Source organism: Calonectris borealis, chromosome 2 (genome assembly GCF_964195595.1).
Source record: "Calonectris borealis chromosome 2, bCalBor7.hap1.2, whole genome shotgun sequence".
Classification (NCBI taxonomy): Eukaryota; Metazoa; Chordata; class Aves; order Procellariiformes; family Procellariidae; genus Calonectris; species Calonectris borealis.
Genome location: NC_134313.1, coordinates 147,327,725 through 147,351,135, shown reverse-complemented (window position 1 = coordinate 147,351,135; position 23,411 = coordinate 147,327,725). Strand labels below are relative to the sequence as shown.

Here is a 23,411-nt window from a genome sequence, read left to right as displayed (position 1 = left end):
CTGTAGTAGTAAACTAAATAGTGTGCTCTTGCCTTCAGATAGATGCATGTCTGAGTCAAACTGGCATGGGACCAGCTGTGTTTATGCCAGCAAACTGGGCCTTCAAAACCAGGTGATGCCATACAAACTGTGTAGGGGGAATGCTCTGTGGCAGGCAGCCTGGCCCTGCCCTGGAGCTTGGTGACAGTGACAGCCTGCACCTCCCAAACACATGCGAGGGGGCATTCCTCCAGGGCACCTGTACAGGCAGTTGTCTTCAGTGCCTGGGTGTGCTTTAATGTCTTAGAGTATTACCTTAAACTAAAAAGCCACTGCAGCAGCTATCCATGTATTCGCCGTGCTCTCTGGGTTTCTAATGAGCACAATGTACTTTCTCCAGTTTGTCTAAAGCATTTTTCATTTTAAATAAACCTGAGAAGAAGTCAAAGACTATTTTATAATAAGCATTTACACAAAATATAAAGCTGAAAATAACAAACATGCACAGAATTAAACATGTATTAAACAAGAATAAATAAGCGTTTATTGAATTCATTCTATATCAACCTCCTTATGGAGGAATAATCATATCATACAAGTGGAAGCCCAAAATATTTTCTAAACATCATTTTAAATACCCAACAAAAATCTTTAGTCAGACTGAAAATTAACACAGTGGCAGTGGTTATTCTTCATTGCTCTGCCCAGCCTCAATTTTTTTTCCCTTTTAATTATCATTGAAGAACAGTCAGAGCACCTCTTGTTTTTTTTCCCCCTCTTCTCCTTTCTTTCCTTTTTTCTCTTTAGCTGCAAGAGAAGTCACAAAATCTTCAATGATAGTTTGAGGATCATGTGTATTTTCTTATCTTAAGAAAAAAGAAAAAGTGAATTTATCCTTTGTGAAACAGTTAAAAATGAAGTTGTATTTAATTACCAAATGTAATGGCAGAAATTCACTGGGAATTCTAGAAAATGCCTTGACAGATTCAAATTTGGCACAACATATTTCACATATTTTGACTTCACACAATCGGATGAAGGAGAATTAAGGACATTGGCTCATTTTTTCATTTAAATGAGAAAAGAAAGACTTTCCGTATTCATACGTGCTGATCATTATGGCACAAGCAGGAGCAACTTTAAACAGCCGTGGAACGATACCTGCCCAGAAGAGAAAGGAAAGTATTCACTATCATTTTTTTTCAGACTGAAGCGCTGCAGTATCATTTAGTGGTCACAATATATTGATACCATAGTATATCTGTGTAGAACTGGGATTCTACCTGCCCACATTCCTCTAAATACTGAAATTCCTGGCTGTAGGTATTATCACTGTAACAACCTTATGCGCTCACCTGTGCCATCCTGTGTGGCCTGCCCGCCCCAAGTCCATTGCGTCTCTGCCCCTTCTGTCTCCCCACGGAGGGGGAGCACCTTGAGCTGCAGAGCTACTTTGCTCCAGCACAGAAGAGGTGGCCCTGGGGGCAGTCTGTGTGCCCTCCCCTAAGTGTCAGTGCACACTTACTCCTCGTGTGGGACAAGCAGAAGCTTGTGACCTCTCAGGTGGGACAAGAAGAGGTTCAGGAAGCCCTAAATCCTGAAATGGATAAAGTTAGAGAGGAAAGGGCTCAAGTACCATGCTGGGCTGTACCCTCTGCCATAGGTATGTGTCTCAGCCCTTCAAGACAACTGTTAAGTAAAAAGCGTGATCCCCCTGCCATTATCTCCTAAGACCTACAGCACTAAATTTACTAAAATGGAAGGATCCTGGTCACATGTAAAAACGACAGAATTTAGGCATTAAATGTCTCCCATTACAATCAACTGTGATCTTGTCAGTGGAGTTTAGAAAGCGATTCAGCTTACCTAGAGGTAGGAAAATAAGGCTGAATCCACTTGTCTACACGCAGCCCCATCTACTTCCACTTGAAATACTAAGATGTCTGCAGAAAGCTAGTGGAGATGGTGCATGACCTATGGAAAACTTGTGTCCCTTTGGAACAGTAGCAGGAAGCCAGGCAGAATACCCCCAAGTCATCTCACCTACCTGTAGGCGACTGAACTGAGATAGCAGCTGATCAAGAACGTCTCTATGCTTGGTTACTCACATGTCAAGACCTAAATGTAGGTATCCTAATCCATGAACTACATTTCACACAAAATATCTGATAATATTTATACTTTATAGCGTCATGCATTCTGCTGGCATCGGTGCTCTGAAACATGCAAATCCTGTCACCCAGCTATGCCATCACTCTACAGCAAGTAAAGCAATTTAATCTCTTTCAGCAAATACAAACAAGTCTTGCAAGTCTTCAACCCATGGTGCAGCCATTCACACAGGGAACCCCAATGAACCAATGCAGTGCTGTCAACACTGGTAAGTATCTTGGGTTTGGAATGTCTCTTGCAGTTGTTCATTTAAGCATGAACTATAGGCTTTTATCACAATACCATTTTAATCTCAGTGTCTTGTCATTTCCTCCTTAGGCTGCCAGAGTCACACATGACAACAGGTGTGCATTACAAAGGACTTTTGTGCATGGCAACAAGAGAATATTGCCCCAGCCATTCAACAGAACAGGACAACAGCAGCCTCACCCATCAGGTAGACTTGCTGAAGACAGAAAGACATGGGAATCTCTTCCCCTACAGCTTGGGAGAAGGGCACGGGGGGAGCTGAACGACAAGTACCGGGGAAGTAGGAAAGCTTAGGGAGATGAGCATCCTGAGGTGGACACACAGGAAGTCAAGAGCACTTTGTGACTATCAGCATTTTATATACATTCAAGGCTGACTTTTCAGTCTCCAGTTACCATACATAGAAAGGAGGATATTCAAAAGCAGAACACTTTAAAAACAGTTTAATTATGAAGTGATACTGTTTTAGTCTGGTGATACTTAGGCTAGTAAATTATTGAGAGAACTACCTGAAGGTACATATTCAACAAAGGCAAAGTTTCACCGCCAGGTAAAGATTTGCTTTTGTTTAATGAATGATAGTAGTTCTTCACAAAAAGATATGAACCAGTAATTAGAATTCTTGAGGATGTGTAATCAGCTTGAACATTCACACTGTGAATATCCATTTGCACTGTCATGTGAGGGTGGAAACTCTTATTCTCTCAGTTCCTGTCACATGTGGTGGCAATCCCAAACTGCCTTTGTGCATACTCAGGTATGCAGAGTGGGATATGCCTAACACCACCTGTGTTTCCTCTTAATTCCCATTCAGCCACAATACAGGAAAGGGAGAGAAGGTAGATGGCGAGTGCACTTGTAGGTCTCAAAGAACTACATTAACTGATAGTCACAGCACAGCATACATGTGGACTCCCAAAATGTAACACAGTAACCTCCACATTCATATTTATTTGGATATGAATTGTGCACTGAAGCAAAACTTATAAGCATTCACCATGAAATGCATTCCTTTGAATGGTAGAAGAATGTTTAGTTATAGGTAGGTTGGAGGAACTAAGAACCTCAAACCAAGCCATCATCCAGGAAAAAATGCTCTATTTCATTTGACATGGGCTGAAATGACTGCAGACATCTTGCTAAACACTCTGATGTTATCAAGACAAACTTGATAATGGTGATGAACCACAGCAAACCACAAGTATTTTGGAAGGTAAGATATAAAATATGACTTTCTATAAGGTACAAAAATAAACATCTAGAAGAGCTAAAGGAACATACCAGCTTCTTTCTCAAATGGCTCCGTAGTCACCATACTACTGCTCTTGAACCCATGGATGAAAACTTTCAGCCTCCCCCCTTCAAATTAGGCCCCAACACCCCCATTCCTCTATGAAATAACGAGGCATAGACCAATCTACTGTAAAAATGCCCTCCATTCAGAACACAAACATTTCCACTTGAAGTAGACTCTCAGAGAAAGAAGAAATAATGTATTGAGAGATTGAAGAGGGACAAATGATATGATGTAGAGTTCTTTATGTCTCAAGATACCTGCTGTGATGTTTAGTAAGCTGTAGGGATCTACTCTAATGTAAAAGAGAAAGAAATGAGAAGAGAAAGAGGGAATTGCAACCACCAGAAGAATAACAGGCACCTCCCAATGGCATCTTCAGGATGGCTGACAGAAGGTTCGTAGCTCCATGGAAGAGATGTTAGGAGCTGTAGTCTGATACTGCTACTGCTCTAGAGGCAGAAGTCTGAGAATAGTCTGTTCTAAGGCTCTGCTTTGCTACAGAGCTGCCATACTGTATTTCTTGAGGGACAGCAGATACATCACCAAATGATCTAAAAATTGTACAAAAATCTTTAAGAAGGGAAGACTTGATAAATTTTTTATTTCAATAATGTTCTTACAGAAAGGCAAATTTTCTACTAAAACTTGAATTCCTCAGGCATGCTAAGCTTTACGGCCAAGAAAACCTTCCCATTAGGACGGCAATGCTTGTTCCAGCTCCATCTTGCAAGTTGTCCTAAAAGCTAGTCGGACCCACAGTAGTTCACCACAAAGTTCTCCCAGGGTACAGAGGCATTCAGTTTAGTTATTGGAGAAGTTCCTGTGCATATGAGGTAAAGAGTATCTGGTAGTTGCAGAGAGAAAATCAGGATGGGGAGAGCAGCATGTAGCTAAACTATCAAAATACTTTTGGTTTTAGTTACCAGATTGGCAACTAGAAACACAACTTGCCTTCTGTGGCTACTTAGGACGCAACAGACAAGAATGCAAGAACCCCAATTTCTGGGAAACCCTATCTTTTCTTCCTGTTTTGCTTGACAGAGCATGCCAAGTAGAAATCTCTGACAGAAATCTAGCAGGATCCATGATAGCTGCTGCCAAATATCTACAGATCTGTGAAAAAATTTCCATGTCATTCTCCAAGAGAATATTCTAGGATCTGGCTAAATCCACATGAATTACTGGAAGGACTGGTGATTATCTCATAAGGGACTCAACCGTTTTTGGTAACTACAGAAGTGGAACATTCTCCGAAAGATCTTAAGAATTAAAAGAAATCTTCAGTTTCAGGATGAGGGAACAGTGAGGAACTTTTGCTCCAATGCTGGAATGTCATTTTTCTTGTCTCTTATGTCACACTTGCCAGCTCACGAAGTCCCTGTTCTGGCCAGGGCAGTTTGGTTATGCAGTGGAAAAGACACTTGTAAGTCTCAGGAGGTCTCAGGAGCTTCTATGATCATTCCTTGATGCCAGAAAGTCCTCTTGCAATTGAGCCATAATGATGAAAATAAGGAAGAATAATATTTCCTGCTGAACCTCTCAGGAAAATGGCCAGCTTCGTTGCTGGAGGCTTTGAGTTAGTACCAAGAATTAGGTCATATGATTAGGTAGGGCTCACTGGATTCAGAGAGTTGCCAGGATCTGAAAAAGACACCAGAAGGTATTCCTGGGGGTTTCTTTTCTGTTCTATAAATATGCAGGGTTTAAATGGCCAAGATATCTTATGATGCTCAGGGATACATCTGTGCTGGTCAGCAGTAGAAATAACTACTGCACATAGTTCAGGGCTAAAAAGTGATCTTTGCCAAAGCTATCAAAAAGACTAAAAGACAGCCTTTAAGACAGTCCATGCAAGAAGAAAAATAAAATACATCAAGGAATTACACAGCTAAGTGGGGTCTTAACAGTGATACTCTGTCTTACTGAATGGCTCAACGGAACTGAAACAGCACCAGCTACATACTAACCTATGTACTGATGTGCTAAACGCTGGACACAGCTGGGCAGCAATGGTCCCTCGATAGGTTCAGTGAGGCTAAGGAAGTCATGTAAGATGTGTACACTTGAGTGAGTACACATGAGATAATGTACAAGTAAAATTTAAAAACTCTTTGACTCATTCAGAACTCATTAAATTGTCAAGATTGCGTTTCTCCATCGGTTTAAACATAAGAATTTAACAGATTTTAAATAATGTTTCTGGTTTGATAGAAAATTTAAAGGGAAAAATTCTTGGGGAATAGTTGTTGCATGACCTTGAATGTCCCCAATATTATACAGTATTTGACATAATTACTCCCATCTAGCAAACAAACAAATACTAATATAATTGCCATATCTTCCAGTCCTCTGTAAAAAACTGCATTGAAGTCCAACTTAAAATGACTGCATCGTAGGATAGATGAGAACTATCCTGGGCCTAGTATTCCACAGGCCAATAACAGTATTTTATTATGTGAATTCTACTTCAAAGTATCTATTCCATACTCAGACTTCTTGGTTTCTCAATAATGCATCTTCTTCACAGACTAAGGGAGGCAGAAAAATACCACTGAAGCTTAAGCTCTGTTTCTGAGACAGAAAGAACCAAAAAAGTTGAGTATAGAAACTAGTATGAGATGAAGAAGAAAAATTAGGATGGCTATTCCTAAATACAGGTGCTACAACAGTACTGATGGTTTGGAAATTTTTAGCACTGGACTAAAAACTCCATCTAAGAAACTTTCTCAGTCTAGAAACACCTCCGTACTGTAGCTTCCAAACCTACAATCCATTAGATTTCCTTTGTAACAATTCTTTCTGAAAAACTCAAGCATTACAGTTTAAGAAATCAACAAATTATTTAAATTTTAAAAAACCTATTTCCTGAACTGAAGCTTTTCCCACCCGTTTTAACTGCCAATACAGCCGTATTTGTCAAGCCCAATCCCTCTATTTTTTAAATAAATCGTGTGTCCATCTTGGTCAGCTGCAGCTTAGTAACTTGTGAAGAAACTACCAAAGTTCTCTCTGTATGTATGCATGTCTGTTGCTTTATATATACAAACTATTCCATAACTGATAGTGTTCACAGAGATGGAAATACTATATAATTTATGCATGTTAACATCTATAATCACTTGTTACCGATTAAAAAACTTTCTCTCTAGTCTGAGTTTTTTTAGAAAGATATCAAAAGATTTACCAGCAAATAATCCAGTAATCCCATTTTTAGCGACAATTTTCCTCATAAGTGCCCAGGTTGATGTACAGTCCCTCTGTGGAACTCAATATAGTACAAGAAAACATTGAATTAAGCAATATATACAATGTCACAGAAAAATAGTTTTAGAAATCAGAGACAGGCACTTCAGATGTAATTATTAGGTTTAATTAATTTTATGTTAATTTTATCCATACTATTTATACAGGATGGTAAATTCATACAGTATGCAAATTCATACAATACTCAAGCTAAAACAGCATGACATTGAAAAACCTGTAGTAACGCCTGGAGCAAGATATACGAACGGAGACAATATTCCTTACTAGAGTAACTGATATAGTTGAAAAAACTCATCTAGCTTTCAAATGAGCCAGTCCTTCTCCATGTCACTTTATACACGCAGTTAAAAGATCATCACAATTCAGATTTTTAACCAAGAACTTGCCTTTATGATAAACTGAATCTAAAGGTAAGTTTTGAGACTTGATATCATAAGAATGAATATAATAATTAAGCTAGGACATCACACTTTACGTCTAAGTTTACAAAAATCAAATCCCCCCTAAATTTATAAGTTAGTTTAAGAAACTATAGGTCTAGGAGCTGTGGATCACACTCCCTTGTAGAGCTAAATCACATACCATAAGCAACCTAACTGCAGCAGCATCAAGAAGTAATCTGCATTGCAGACATAGGCAACTATTTTAAACGGAGGAAATTTTTTTGTGCTATTTCACTCTGCACATGCTGTTTTCATTGATCTGCAATATGAAAGTGGCTAAGAAATTTTTCGCTAGATGAAAGTTAGGACAGTTTCATAGAATACATTCAACAGGAACATCCCACAGCATCTGGAAGCCGCAAATATTTTTGCAGCCACAGAGAGACAATGTGTAGATGCATAGTCAGTGCCCAACTCTAACAGCAACTGGATTTGGAAAGAATTAAACTAGTACAAATTATAGATAATCATAATGAAATTTTAAATATATATTAATCTAGTTAATATCAGCCTAATAAATATATGGCAGCTACCTGTGATTCAAAGTGGTGTTAGCGATGAATTCTTACATTCATCAGCACAAGGGAAGAACTGAAACACTATTTATGTTTAAAGCTTTTTTGATCTTTGGTTGTTCTGCAGTGAAACATAAATGTTTTTTCAAGAATTATACCATAAAAAAATAATTTACCTGAGAGAATGAACCCTCATGCCAAAAAGGGAGCACTAAGTTTTCATTACATCTTTCTGAACTAGGACCTTCAAATTAGTTTCTAAGCAGAAGCTGTTTGGGTACTCAGCCTTTTTACTGGTCTGTTATCTTAAAGCCATGATTTAACATTTATTTAAGTTAATGAAAGTCCCTCACTGCTCCAGGCCCCAAGCAATGGAAAAAAAAGTTTTTAGATACAACTTGAATTTGTATAAAACACAGTGGTGCTGAATACAGAACAAAAAAGAAACTTACTTCCTCTTTCATCCTTTAAAGCTGTTAGGATATTCACTAATATGCCCTCAAAAATAATTTCTTTGAAATCACACAAAAAGAAGCTAAAAAATACACAACCTGAGCACAGTGCTTTCTCTCTCTAGCCTAATATTTAAGAAAAGAAGAATATTGTTATGAAGGAGCAAGTGGTAGTGAATGTGCAAACATTTTATCATGTTTTTTTTATCAACTCAAAAGTCTTTTTCACGAGATCACTGTTCACCTGAATGTTTTACAAGAAATTAAATTTTTGCCTATTTAAATACAACTTATTTAAATGTCTACAAATTTGCAATTGGTCTGCCTAAATGTAATAGCTCTGGATTTTTTTGTTTATATTTTATACCATCTTATTAACCTAAATGGTACTGAACTCACACCTTTTCCCTCCTCCATGCCATTAATGAAATATTGTATTTATCCTAGGAGATAAAAAATATCCTACAAGATGTTACAATTTGGAGAAGAAAAAAGGCTTTAGAAAAGTCTGGAGAAGAAAAAGGCTTTAAACTTCAGAAGAAGAGACAAATATTTAAAATCCCTACCAAAAGTCTATATACTCAAACACTAGGTTTTATTTTTCCAAACATTATGGGTTTTTTTTTCTCCTTACCAGCAACTTACTTTTTAAGGTCTCATTCTCCCAAAGTTCAGTCTGCCTCTGTGTTTTCACAACATCAAATGGCAGAGTTACGACAGCTGCAATCTATTACGAAAAGAAATCAGTTTTAATGTTAGAGCACAAACAATTAAAATTTAATTAAAATTTTTAAGTTAAAGTGCACACAATTTAAAACTAGATTTGATATTCCAGTGCCTGATATTATTAAAAGTCTTGTATTTCAGAACACTGTAATTTATTCGAATATACATAATCAGCTTGAATGCCAGGCCATGTGTATTTAAAGTAGATGCACTCCAAAACACACACCATTTCTGAGAGAATCATATAAAACCATACCTCTTTTAAATAGTTTATTAGTGATAATAATAACCAGTAGTACTAGAAATGAAAATATATACTTACAGAGCCAGATGCTGCTCCTGAAGTAAAAGCAATAAAAAACGTTGGTTCATGTGCACCAACTTCCTTGCACATCATCTTCTTGAAACGTTCGTAATTATACCAGTACATTGCTATGGTTAAAAAATAATAAACTTGCATTACAACACATTTGTATGTCAAATACAAGTACAGATGTAAGAATTCTACTGTGGCAACAGGAGCAAAAAGAAACAAGAGCTGAAAGCAAAATAAAAGTGTTCTCTGTGATGATCCATGGACAGACTGCCTTCTTCCCCTCATCTCCAAATTTCCTCATATGATACAAATTAGCCTAATCATTTTGTCATTCCCATAAAGTAACCCTTACCTTAATACAATCTAACTCAAGCACTAGAAAACTCATATAACTGATTTTTTTAAAATGGCATATTTCACACATTTCATAGATCTTGCTAATTCTACAAAAACGTGTTTCATACAAAATGACAGGTTGCTCAGGACTGCCTCATACTATTCTGGGGGACAGAGTGTAAAATTTAATTCTGAGAGAACCAAGAAATACGATTTTGCTCTCTGCAATTACTAAGGGGGGAATGCCTCTGTGAGGACTGCCAAAGGCAAGTCTAATGAACAACTTTTAGGAATAACATCTGTTTCTGTCTTAGTCTGCTGAACTAAACTGCACTCTTTTTGCATTCTAACTAAAACACTAAACTAAATGCTACTTGGCTGAATTATAGAGTGATTTCTTGTGGCAGTTGGTCAAATAAATACTGCAAGTGACGGCTGCATATCCTGAAAGATAACTGTGCCTCATTCAGCACTGAGTTCTGGAGGTTGTGCCAGCAGAGAAACATCAAAGCGTTTTCTTGCCATGAAGACTGCCAGCACATATGCCTGGCCTCCAACATTTTGCAAAAGTAAATGTAGGCAGTATCTCAGAAGGTATTCTCAGGGTTTGAGGAAAACCTACTATTTAAATGTACGAAACCCTAAATTAATATAAATTATCTAAATCCAAAACTTTGCTTAAGCACCTGCAGGACTCCTTTCCCTGTATACCTTTTACATTTATATTCTCTGCAACGCTGCTTAAAGAATGACTCAAGCATTACTGTTAACCCAGTTCTCGTGCTTATAAACATTCACAGCTTAAGTTTTATTCAGTCTAGCTAGCCTCCCAAGGAACATGTGTGAAGCATATGATTCACACTTGGGCTAGTAACACAGTGGGATTCTAATCACCCTATGCTGCTTCAGTCATGCTGTGCTGCTTGACTGTTTCCACAGAGGAGCTGCTTTCTCAATACAAATTGTTACACTGATTTTAATTCCTCTTGAAAGACGCTAACTTGAGCTAACTGCAGCAAAAACACAGACTGTGCTGTAAGAATACCAGAAACCGTGATCCTGTTGGGGCATCACTCAAACAGAAGAGCTAAGATTGAAGGCATTAAGGGAGCATATCTTAACTGTCTAGAGAGTATTTATAAGGAAAAAATAATGAGAAAACACATTTAGAAATGGTATTAAGCAGCATTAAACACCCTTAGCTTTATATCATCAGAGTTTTATGGCATTTAATTTTGGGTTTTTTTTTAAAATACATTTTCCTTCACTCATGCATCTAATTGCCTCCTCAATTCTGGCTCTTTAACAACAATCCTTAACCTATAAGGCAGTAGCTGAATGGTAACCTGTGCCTCTGCCTATCCAGCACCCCATGATGTCTATGAAGTACTGGGCACAGAGAAGTGCCCGACAGCTGTGAAGTGAATGCCAGAGCAGTGTGGAGACTGACTTAAAATCAACAAGGGTGTTTTGGACTGGTGGCAGGCATGGCCGCAAGAATCTGAAAAGGGCTGAGAAGAACACACACTCATCACCTTAGTGCCCTCCTCCTTGTGCACTCCCTCACAGTCCTCTGATCTTCCCACTCTGTTAAAAGCAGCAGAGGGGAGGAAGATCAGTAGCTCCTGCCACATTGCTACAGACAAGAATCAGTAGGATAACAAGAGCTTCTACTTGAAATCGGACAACAGGAATTAGATAAAGAATTTTAGAATTCCCTTACAAAGCTTAGCAGAATTTGGCAGAGAGAAAAATGAGTAAATTAAAAAATAAATATTGAACAGGAAGCACTTTGGGCAAAAGGTTCAGATGAATTCTGATATCTTTAGCCTTAGAGAAAGCATGTTGCCATAGGTTCAGAAGCCTTCCCTATCACAGAAGGCTAAATTAAGTCCCATCAAGGAATAGGTTCCTTAAGCAGGAAATACAGTTCAACCACATTCTTCAAACACCTACTAGTAGCAAAGTGAAAGAAAACAGAGTATTATTCATTCTGAAAAGAAAACAGCTGAAATGACTTAGTTCTGTTATCTCACTTAACTGCTAAATGCAATTTTTAACTAAATATCTTCATCACCCTCACTTACCATGCATTGGTTTGGTTCACAGCCAATTTAAAATTTACTTCAGGTGCACATCTAAATGTGCTCAAATCCCGTAAGAGTCACTGACTGTTTGGAACCACAAATTAAATTAGATGTCAGATTATCTTAAGAATGAAGCAGGAGAACAAAGACAGCAGGTCAAATACTTCAAGGGTTCTCTGCCTCCAAAACCAGGTTTGAAGCATTTTTCTGGGCCAACACAAGGTGTTCAAAGGTGTTATTCCTGGTACTATCCAAAGGACAGAAACTGCTTCAAGAACAATTGATGCCTGATGACCCACAAGTGCTAAAGGACAATTTTCCCACTTGTTAATGCCAGTGGTGAGACCCCCTGCTCCTTTGCCTCTGTTGTGACAACAACAGGCCTCAAAGAGACAGGGACTCTCACCACTGGCATTAACAAGTGGGAAAACTGTCCTTTAGCAGTCTCATCCAATTATGTCTGTAGCTCACAACATAGGAGAGGTGTGACAAAAAGGAAGAAAGCAGGATCTCCTCTGTCCTTCTTGTATTAAAGAATATTCCTAGGACTAGTTATGCTCTGTATCAGACTTTTCTTCTTCTAGACTTTCAGCTTTGGAGCTTTGCTAATGAGTGGTGCTCTAGCTTCATGGTTTTTGGAGCAGTTATACAAACTCATTCATCTTGCTAACAAAAATTCGTGAAGACACTACTGTGTCATTCTCTTTTTGTACATGTTTTCAAAATTAAGCATCAGAACACTTAGGTACAGCATGTTTCTCTGTAAGGAACCACCTATAACAGAGAAAATTTTCTACTGAAAGTCTTCAAAAACAGTCATTGCAAAAGCTAAAGATGAGAAGAAACAGTCTAAATAGAGAAAGGGAATGTAACAATGAATCCTAGCTGATATCCACAAACAAAATGGGGGGGAAAATCAGGTCCTCAAACACTTTATAAATAAAAACACTTAAAAGAGAACAAGTAAATCTCAGTCAGTCTTAAAGCTGACCATTAAAATCACCTAAAAACACAAAGCCTAACAGAGTTATGCATAAACAGATCTTCTGACATAACACAAACCAGCACATAAAATAAACCCTACCTGAGAAAGGTACATCTCTCAGAACAGTAGAACTCCAGCCCCTCCACAGGGAAAACCATCCGTCTGTAGCCACTTTACTGCTGACGCACGTGTACAGTTGCTTGTAGGACAACTTGCGATACTGCATTCTAGTTCTGATCAGCTCCAGCGGGCTCACTACAGTAACTGAACCAACTGCAAATGAGAAAAATGTGGGCTTTTTTTAAAATCAACATTTACTAGTAACATTTCCTGAACATTAAAGTCAGGTCTCACCTTGCTTTATATATTTGATTCCTTTCAACTCTCCCATTTTCCTTGAAATAATTCCCCAAAGAAGTTTCCTTTCCAGATAAGAATACCATATCTATTCACAGGACCTAAACTTTCTGGGCACACAAGCTACCTACCTTTTTTCAATATTGGCATGTTGTAATCCATGTAACATGTTAAGAATCCTAATTTTCAGACATATTACATAAATAGGCTGAAAATTTCAAGCACTTATAAAGATTACTTTTCAATAATTACCATTTTTAAGTGTAACTTGAAGAAAGTGAGCTTGGGGCTTGTGGGTTTTTTTTGTTAAGGATAAAAATGATTGTTAGAGATTAAGCTTTTACTGATTTCTAAACATCTTTGCCATTCTTATTTTAAACAATGGAGAATATTTAGCAGGCATGCTGTATCTGGTAAAGTAATTCTCTTGCACCTCGTGGAAAGATCAGTGACTCATCACTCTCTGACAAGCTCCCATCACATATGTAACAGACTTTAACGATTTTACTAGACCCAAGAACTTTTCTCCTGTTGCTGGGATAAGGTTTCTTTGGCATGTGAATTTAAAATCTGGAGCAGCCTAATAAGAACAATTTGCCACATCACCACAGAATAACAATGCTTTTTCCACTAGTCTTCCAGTCCCCCTCATAGTTGTCACAAGTAGAATATGGAACTACATCCTCAGAGCCTTTTAAGAAAGTCCAAAAACATATGACCTGAGCTACTTCTACAAAAATATATGAGGAAAAGGATAAACAAATGTAAGAAAATATAAAAACAAATTCAGTCCCTTTATATCATAAAGCAGTAAAACCAGTACACGTCCCATTTTCATTTTCCTTGTAATTACCTGCGTAGTTTCCATTAAACAAAATAATGATGTTTATTATTAGATTCACAACAGAATAGACTTAAAATAAACTGTCCTTGGTAGAAGCCTAGGACTATAAAATTTTGAACAAATTACAAATGTAGTGAAAATGTAATAGCAAAAATAAATCACATTATTCCAGGTTAGAAGGTTATGTTGCCCAAGAAATACTGGGTAGTTACAGTATTTCTTCCTATGCCCAGTTCCACAGCAAATTTACTTTAAAACCAAAACAAACCAACAAACCAACAAACCAAAGCCAAGAAAACAGCATACAGGTATTTTATTTCAGTTTTCTCTTTAAACAGATGACAACTTACATCTGCTTAAGGAACCTGCGAGAATGGGAATGTGTTCATCATCCTTTCCTAGTCTAGATTTCAGAGCTTCACTCAGTTGGTCATAGCAGGTAAAATATATTACCGTGGTAGGAAGTGCCATTATTCTAAATTATAAGAGAGGGAATCTAAATTAATACAAGGAAAGCAGGAGCATGAAGTCAATCATCTTGTATGGATATTTTGCTTAAATAAGGAAAAGTTAAATCTCCAGCTGTGCGTTATGGATGAAGAAAAAGCATTAATCCCATGGCTTTGATTCACTGCCTCTAGTTCAGAGTTTCAAATTCACAGATTTTCCAGCTTTCCAGTTTTTCATTTCATTAGGAAAAACTATAAGTAAAATTGTCTGATTATCTCAGTCAAAATTTATTTCGTATCAGCTTCAGAACTGTTTTGATAAAGGAATGGAATTGAAAGATCTGAATATGAAGCAAGCAAACAAATATTGTGGAAATATCTACTAACCTTAAATTTTCATTCATTTAACAATTGGAGTGTATTTTCTCTATCTTAATCCACACTTATGATTCTCACTACTTGAAAGACAATGTGGAGTGAGTAAATATCAGCTTTTTTCATTCCAGCATAGTACAGACTATAGCAAAACCAGCTAGATCTATAATCATTCAGTGTAGGGGTAAAGCACCATATCCTACTATAAAATGGCAATTACATTCTGTGTTATGTCTGTGCCAGTTTAGCACATACCACCATTACCAAAAAACAGTGAAGACTGCCATGCTTGGAAAATCAACAAGCCATAGTTTAGATCTTCTTTTAAAAACTGTGTCCCTCTCTCCAGTCAAGAAGCTGGTTCTTCTCTGCTGGAGTACAGAACATACGTGAAGAAAAAACCGTCTTGGCTGAAATACAGATCTCTTAGTTTGGTTAGGTCCTAAAGGTTTATATATTGAAATTGCCACATGCTGCAGGATAAATAACAAGGCTGAGCTCCACTATGCTTTGCTTTTTTGTGCCTATATACTAAGCACTGTGTGCAAATCAGAAGCGTACCAGTGCTTTCCCACTGGGCAACATTTCATGTCTTACAAGATACAACTTTAATGTACACGTTAGATTTGACTGCTTTCTTGGATTGTTTATGGAGGATGACATAATTATAGAGGTCTTAATTACTATCCGTACCAGGTTAATACGAATAAAAAGATAAAACACTTTGGTGCTGTTTAGCCTAAAGAGAAGACCAGGAGGAGATCTGCTAACAATGTTTAAATATGTAAATTGCCCTTGTAGAGAGAAAATGAATTATCTGTTTTTGCATGACAAAGTTGGATAGGATAAAAACCAATAAAGTTCTTTGGAATAAAGATTCTAGTTAGATGTTTAAAAAAAAAATGTAAGGGTAATGAAGTGCAACACTAGAGTGTCCGTGGAAACAGCTGTGTTGCTTATTGCAAGTCATTAATAACAAGCTAGGATAGCAAATATCTATCAAAGACTAGCATTCTCTAACAGTTCAACCCTATGATTCAATGATGCTATCAAGGGGATGGTTACAGTACGGATACCACCTCTGAAAGGCAGAATGAAAAGTCTGATGTGTTTGCTTAACCACTAAGAATATATCAAAGAAGTTGCAAGGAGAAATCTCAAGATCTGGCAAAAATTATACTGTCTCTAGATGTTTTGTATCAAACTGATTACATCATTAGCTGTAACTTCAGAATTTACCAAATTTTTAAAATAACTTAGAAATAAACATATTAATTTGTCTAAATAATGAAGTAGTTTTTTAATGATAATTCATAACATGTTACCAAAAAAAGAACATTCAACTTACAGTGTTGGGGGAAGTCCGCTCCACAGTGATTTAATTCCCTCTATTTGAATAATTTTCACAAATGCATCCTAAAAATACAACCAGGGAAAGAGCAATAACTAGCTACAAACTTTTGTACTCAGTAATATATTTTAGCTGGCAGAACACAAAATTAATGTGTTAAAAAGTATGTTTCTAAAATGGCTTAAGCTATCTATTGATCCCAATTTTGTAATTGCTTACGCTAGATATCATATTTAATCACACAAATAGTTCCACTGAGCTGAAGAGAAATATTTGTGTGATTGAAATTAAGAATTTCCTTCCATCTTTAAGACCAAAGTAGTAAGTTTTTATCAGTAACCGAGAGCCCTGTGAATAAGTTATTTTCAGAACTAATACAGCACAGCAGCAACACGTGGAAACTTCCCCAAAATAAGCCACTAAAATATTTTTTTAATACATAACAAAAGTTCTAGGCATGAAACAGCATTAACGTTCAATGATTCTTCAATACTTGCTTTCTCTGACAACCATGTGACAACATATGTGCAATGTATATACACTATATACAGTATATATAGTGTATATACTTCCAAGTATGTAACTTGGAAGTTTATAATTAATACAATAATTAATAATAACACAGCTGTCGCATATATTTCCCTGACCACTGACAGCAGACGAACGTTAAACCTTGAAGGTTATTCAACTGAAATCACCATCAAAAAGACAAACTCCCTAATATTAGGATACCTAGTTTTCTTAATCGTTTGGGGGAAGAGGTTGAGAATATGCTCAAGACCAGACATTATCACATGGCCTCAAAAGACACAGAGCCTGACAGACCACAAAAAGGACTCACAGGAAGAAAAAGGCAAATAGCTTTAGAGTAAACAGCCTTGATGGACAGATCCATTGAGGTAAAAAGTTGCATGGGGAAAACAAAGACATGATTTATTAAAACAAGGCTGACTTGAAAAAATGGAGCTTTGAGAGGGAGTCAAGAAACCCTAAAAGGTCCTAACACAATTTGACAAAAAAGACACTTAAGAGGAAAAAAAAAAGACAGAAAATGGCATATTAGTATTTTATGTTTTCTCCAAACATATTCTGTACTAGCTAGTTTATATGTTTATAAATCCAGCTTCAGCAAATTTACAATCCAGGAAGGTACAGATAAAAGATTGAAGAAAGGACGTAACTAAATCCAGTGACTGAGCAGCATACTTATATACCTAATTATATGGGCAAATACAGCAATACATTTGTACAGTCTTATCACTGGCAACCTATCATGTCCACTACAATTTTTTTTACTGCACAATTGTCCAGAACTGGTTTTTTAAAGAAATGAAAGGAGATTCAGTGATATGATAGTCATTCTTCTTCATGAATTACCTTGTCACAGCAAAAATGGGCATAAAATTATGTCAATTAGAAAACTAAGCGACTTTCTAAAAATCGTACGTAAAGTTAATTGAAAAATTCAAACTTATTAAGTTATTGATTTTTTAGAGAAATTAACACTGTAAAACTGCTCAAGAAACCTTCTGCATGAGCAGTTCATTCCTCTCAAAAGTTTAATTCTGAAAAATTTGCTGCTGAAGCAGCATCACAGTTCCCGACAGCAAGTCTGCTTCAAATGTCTGGGTAAAATATTAGTCCTACAAGTTTCAGTGGATCCAGAACTTGACACATGAACTTAACTTTAAAACACTATCTGCATTGTTAGTTCAGCTCAGGAGCACACTGGGAGATCGGTGGACTGAACAGAGGTAAGCAGGTACAGAAAATCAGTACCTGCAATCAGCAACTATTGGTAATACAGCTCAAGTGGGGAAAATAAAACCACAGAGGCAGTATCCTATGAGGAAAGCCGTGCAGCTGCCCCCTTGTTTGTCTTAAAGGAAGGAATATGTATTTTCTTGTAGAAATTAATCATTATCATTAATCACCATATAAATTACACAGTGTAACCACACAAACACCCTCTCAAATGATAACAGATTCTACCAGAAGTTAAAAAAAACCCAACAATAAATTTACAGGATGCCATTTTAAAATGTTTTCAATGTACAGTTTTATGTACAAATAAAATGTTCTTACCAACGTCCCTTTGAAATGCCCATTTTTTTTATACCAGGCTTTGCTGTCCCCCTTCTCACAAAAACATATATGATCCATAAGGCCATTCGAGTATACAAAACACTTTCCTAATAAAACGGTGTATAAGAATATAGTTAATGCTTGTAAGATTGTTCTTAGCAGCAGCAATTTCAAATTGGTTATAATGGCAACATAGATTCATCTCTGGTTAGACAAACAGGAGCAAAATAACCTTGGAAAGTCAACGACAACAAAATAGGTAAAAGGAAAGAGGGAACAAATGGGGAACTCCTCAGTGCCAGACTAAATGAAACTGCCCTCACAGGCTTCAGGAGACATGTTTATGTTATACTACCATCTGCTGAAGGCTAAAAACAACACAGGACCTGACTGTCACTATTGTATGTATGTAACTACGTGAACATCTTTCAGACTTTTAAATCTTTTATTAAGTAGCCTCAGCATCCACATTACACGTGAAGGTATTATATCTTAGGTTAGACTATATTTATACTAGATCATCCTCTCTACTTGTTTTTGATTTCTTCTACATCATGTACTTTGAACCTGTTTGATAAAATATTATTGCCACTACAAAAACATACTTTGAGCTTCACATTTTCAGATTCTAAAGGGTTTAGAATTTGCTAAAAAAAACAGGATAGAAGGGACAAGTATTTTTCCTGATTTACAGCAAGTGTGACTGCAAATATTCATCTCCACATACAACATGGAACTTCCACACCAGTCATCTCATTTCCTTTTAAATCTCATTTATTAATTACAACTAAACAGTAAAACTCATTGGCATATTTTTGAGTGCACAATGTCTTCATCTATTTGGAACCCAAGTGACAAGTGACTTAGGTAAGACTTACTACTCTTTTTCAAAACTCTTTGGATTCTGGAGGATATGAACTTTGATATAGCATCCTGATCACATAAGCCCTCTGACGAAATATTTAGTTATTTATTAATAGCTTTTTTTTTTTAACTTAATTCATTGATAGTTGTACCTTCTGCCACAATGAAAATACTAAGGAAGACAGAAAAAAACCTATCTAAAATGGTATGTATTTATGGGATTTTTTTCCACTGTGTCTATTCACTGGCACTCTTTCTTTAGCAATTTCAGTATATATTGCTGTGTTGCGTTTTTTCCCCCCACTACGCTGAAGAAATAAACATAATTATTGTGAAACAAACGAAAATATTCTGTAGCTCAGCATTATCATAACTATCAGCTAAAGGCAACAGCAAAAAGCAAACTGTGTCCTCTATTACACTACACATTTATTTACCTTTGGGGAATGGATTGCTTTGGGCTTGCAGTCGAGTTTTGATAACATCAAGAGGAGTTACTAAAATGAAATAAAGACATTTAGAAACACCCTGCATGCCCCATGAAAATGTAGAAGTGTACAGATGCCTTACCATGAACTTCTATGGCTTTTTTTTCTCCAGAGGGAAAAAAAGAGACCTGTTTTACAATGTAAAACAGAGGAGGAAAAAAGGAGAACTACAAATCCTGTATAGTTTGCAAGTGACCATATGTATCTTTTCTAATTTACTTACAGTTGCACAGACAACAAATATTAGAGATACACAAAGCTCATCCAAAAACCATTGTGTCATCTTGTCTGAAAGTGTTAAAAGTTGTGCTATTATGCTCTGCTGCTAACCTTTTATAAGTGGCATACCACAAGGCACATGAGATCAGATTTTGGTCTCAAGCATGTAAAATATTACAGCATTTTTCATGTGTTTATTCTTTTTCAATAAACTGATTGTAATAGTGACATGCAAAAGGAAAATGTTAAACTCATGATGTACTTTCCTTCTTCGCTGTGTGTAGACAAGACCTAAAACTTTAGAGTTGTTGAAAAGTAAATGAAGGTTTAGTGAACATTTCATTGTTTCCGCTCCAGCCCTTACAATTGTTACAGGCCTAGACATGCTGAACACTACAGTGGCTGGTCAGCTGGACCAGCCTTTACTGATTATATTGATTAAGGGCTCAATTCAGTTGCCTACATGCAAGCAGCTAGTGCCATCTGAGTCTCTAAGGTATCCAAAATACCTACACAGTTGACAGAAATGACAACCTTCCTTCCTAAGCAGCAGCTAGAGGCTAAGTCAATACTCTAGCATGCGTCTCACGTGAGAACACATTCCTATGCACAGGCAACTGAGTCACACCTTAGCTCTCCATTGATGCCTCTCAATTGACTAACAGGAGGTTGAACACTTGGCTCACATTTCCGTATCTAAATGTAGGGATCTAAATGTGACTCCCGCAGCTCAGTTCAGTTGCTTAAAATTTGGCATCTAGTAGCATTTTAGTCACTCTCACATATTCTGCCTTGTCTTCCAGCTGCCACTTCAGAAAGGATCCGGTCTCCTATAACTCTTGAGGTCTTGAATATCAACACCTTATGCTGTACTAGAATCTTATGTACACACAGTTGGAGTCCACCCTAGGAATTCCACAGGTCTGATGTAGCTTTCCTTGCTACTTACCTAACATCATAGGACACATGGTATAAAGACAGACTAAAAAGACTATGAATTTGACAGGTTCCTGGTAAGATCCTATTTTGTAAAAATATGGAAATTTGGGGGGGGGAAATCGTGCTTCGAAAATTGCACATTTCCCTGCAGCATAATGCATGTTAAAAGTCAGAACCAAAGGCTAGCTTAAGCCAAAAAGTAAGTGAAATACAAAGTATAAGCTAATGAGCTTGGAGAGCTGCAAGGGATATGAAGCACTGAATCTAACCAACCAGGTACACATGGGGAAGGAGGTCCTGAGCGAGATGACTGACTATGAAGCAGAAGACGAATTCCACAGACTATCCAGAAGTTTAAAAGGCTAACAAAAAGCTAGCCTTAAAAACAATGTTTAGGGACAAAAAAACCCACAATAAAAGGCTTTGACAGTGTAAGACATCACAGCAGAATAGATTAATGTTACCACTGAAGGGGTAATGTGAAGGGGACATCTCACAGGGGCCAGCCTTGCAGGATTTGTGTCTTGTACTGTAAAGTAGACTTTTATTTAAAATCTATTTTTAAGCAGCAGAAGTATGGAAATTAATTTTTATTATTAATTTTGTTGCTTACAGAAAGAAAGCAATGAATTACTATACCAAGAGAAAAAAGACATAGAAATGAAAAGTTAATAAGAATTATTCTTATTTTCAGAAATGGTTAAAGATTATCAGGGACAAGAAAGATTTCAGTTAACCACATTTGTTAAAATACAAAAATTATGAGACAGCTATCCAAAAACATCCTTGTTGAACATATTAATGGAAATTTATAAACCCTATATATGCAGACATCACACTGAGTCAAACTGAGGAGTAATCACTTTGCAAAGATTCTCTCTGTGGCAAGTTTGATAGTTTGCCTTACCAAATAATGATGTAATTATAGCTCCACAACAAGAGGCTATTGCTTGCTGAATAATGGTTGTTCTGTCTAAGTTACTATCACTCATTTCAGCCATGGCTTCATCCCTGGAGAAGAAAAACCTGTTAAGGAACAGAAAAACATATTGCAAGACTATGTTCAAAACTTGCAGAAAATCAAAGGAAAAAAATATTTTAAATTTTCATTAATACATTATGTATAAGTAGCAATAATGTAAATATTAGTTTTCTACTTGTATACAAGCATCTCCGTAATTTTTTGAAATCAGAGTATTTGTGCCATGTTTTGTAAACAATCTACGTTTTCTAAATGACAATAAATCTTTCAAATCCTTCTTACATGGACTACAATGTTTATATTTTTTGTAAACCACATTAAATATTTAATATGTATTACCTCTTCCTGCAACAAAGGGTTTAGGAGCATGTAAATAATCTGTACAAAGATAAATTCCCAGCCTGCAGCCCATAAACTGTAGCACAGCAGAATAATTCATCTAGCCCTCCTTTTGCTTCTGTCATTGCTGTGAGAAAATCCGGAGTGGTCTCCTGGTTGATCCAACAGTCACAGCCTACTAGTGATGACTATATCTCCTGGCAAGCTCCTCATGCAATAAACAGTGACTAACTAGTTTTAACGCTACTTTTAAATGTTAATTCCTTGAACAAATCCTGCTGTATGGCTGCATAGGCAAGGTTACAATACCTTAGGAACGTACTCACAGTATCTAAAAATAAGGAGCTTATATATTTCCAGTATCTGCAACTAGCTAGGACAGGAGAAAATAATAAATTAATAAAAACATTTCAGGACATAAAATCCCCAAACAAAGGCATCTTTCAAAATGCATATTGTGCATAAGTGCAGTTGTGACTTACTAGTTTACATTGATCTGAGCTTTTTATTTGATCTACAGGAACATTATGTTTTGCTACTTCTACTAAGTTTCAAATAAAAGATAAGAAAGATTAAGCTGCATAAAACAAGATTCGCCTGTCAGATGCTAACAACTACTGATTTGGGGGGGGATTGTCTTTTTTAATATATTTTTAACTTATTTTATAACAAAACTACTTTCCAGAATAGGATATATAACGCGTTTATAAGCAACAACCGGGTTGTGACCTCCGGAGGCAAAGCCTTCTGCAACAAAAACGTGGAGCATCCTCAGCCAGGCCCCTCGGCCGCTTGTCACAGCCACACGAACCGGCACAGCCGCAGATGGCGAAGCCGTGCGCCGAGCTGGGCCACCGATCTGACCTGCCCTTGAGCCAGGGAATGCCCCGGGGAGGGCAGGGGGAGCCTCCGGGGCGGGAAGCGCTGAACGCGGTTAAGTCCCCGGCCTGCCGGCACCGCGCCTGCAGCGGCGGGAGGTGGCTGAACCGAGCGGTTGCTCCTCGGAAGAGCCCCCCACCTTGCCGGGGCCGGGCGGAGAGACTCTTCCCCGGGGTTTCTACTGAGGCGGGCGCCCACCGGCCCGCCCCGGCCCCTGAGGGGCGGGGAGAGAGGCGGCACCCCTCCCCCCGCCTCCCGCAGCAACGGCCGCTGACCTCCCGCCGCCGCGGAGCACCTCTACTCCTTTCCCTTCCGCCCTCCCCTTCGCGGGAGGGACCCCGCCGCCAGCGCCCCGCGCCCCTCACCCCGCCTCGCAGCACCTCCCCGCCGCGCTCCTCCCTCCACCCCCAGCGCTCGGC

At 37.6% G+C, this 23,411-nt stretch overlaps 1 protein-coding gene across 2 annotated transcripts; it reads right to left on the bottom strand.

The window, feature by feature from the left end:
• Positions 1 to 500: 500 nt before the first annotated feature.
• On the bottom strand, positions 501 to 23,389 carry SLC25A40 (solute carrier family 25 member 40). 2 transcript variants are annotated; one of them, XM_075143831.1, is made up of 11 exons: positions 23,358 to 23,389; positions 21,700 to 21,818; positions 19,584 to 19,643; positions 18,283 to 18,389; positions 16,195 to 16,262; positions 14,373 to 14,497; positions 12,921 to 13,094; positions 9,420 to 9,529; positions 9,017 to 9,098; positions 6,882 to 6,962; positions 501 to 1,140 (listed from the first exon to the last, which is right to left on the bottom strand). In XM_075143831.1, the coding sequence occupies exons 2-11, from the start codon at positions 21,791 to 21,793 to the stop codon at positions 1,025 to 1,027; spliced, it is 1,017 nt and encodes a 338-aa protein (XP_074999932.1). In that variant the 5' UTR covers positions 21,794 to 21,818; positions 23,358 to 23,389; the 3' UTR covers positions 501 to 1,024. The 2 variants fall into 2 exon arrangements, with proteins under 2 accessions (XP_074999932.1, XP_074999933.1); XM_075143832.1 differs by lacking the exon at positions 23,358 to 23,389 and adding an exon at positions 23,268 to 23,318.
• Between the last annotated feature and the right edge of the window lie 22 nt (positions 23,390 to 23,411).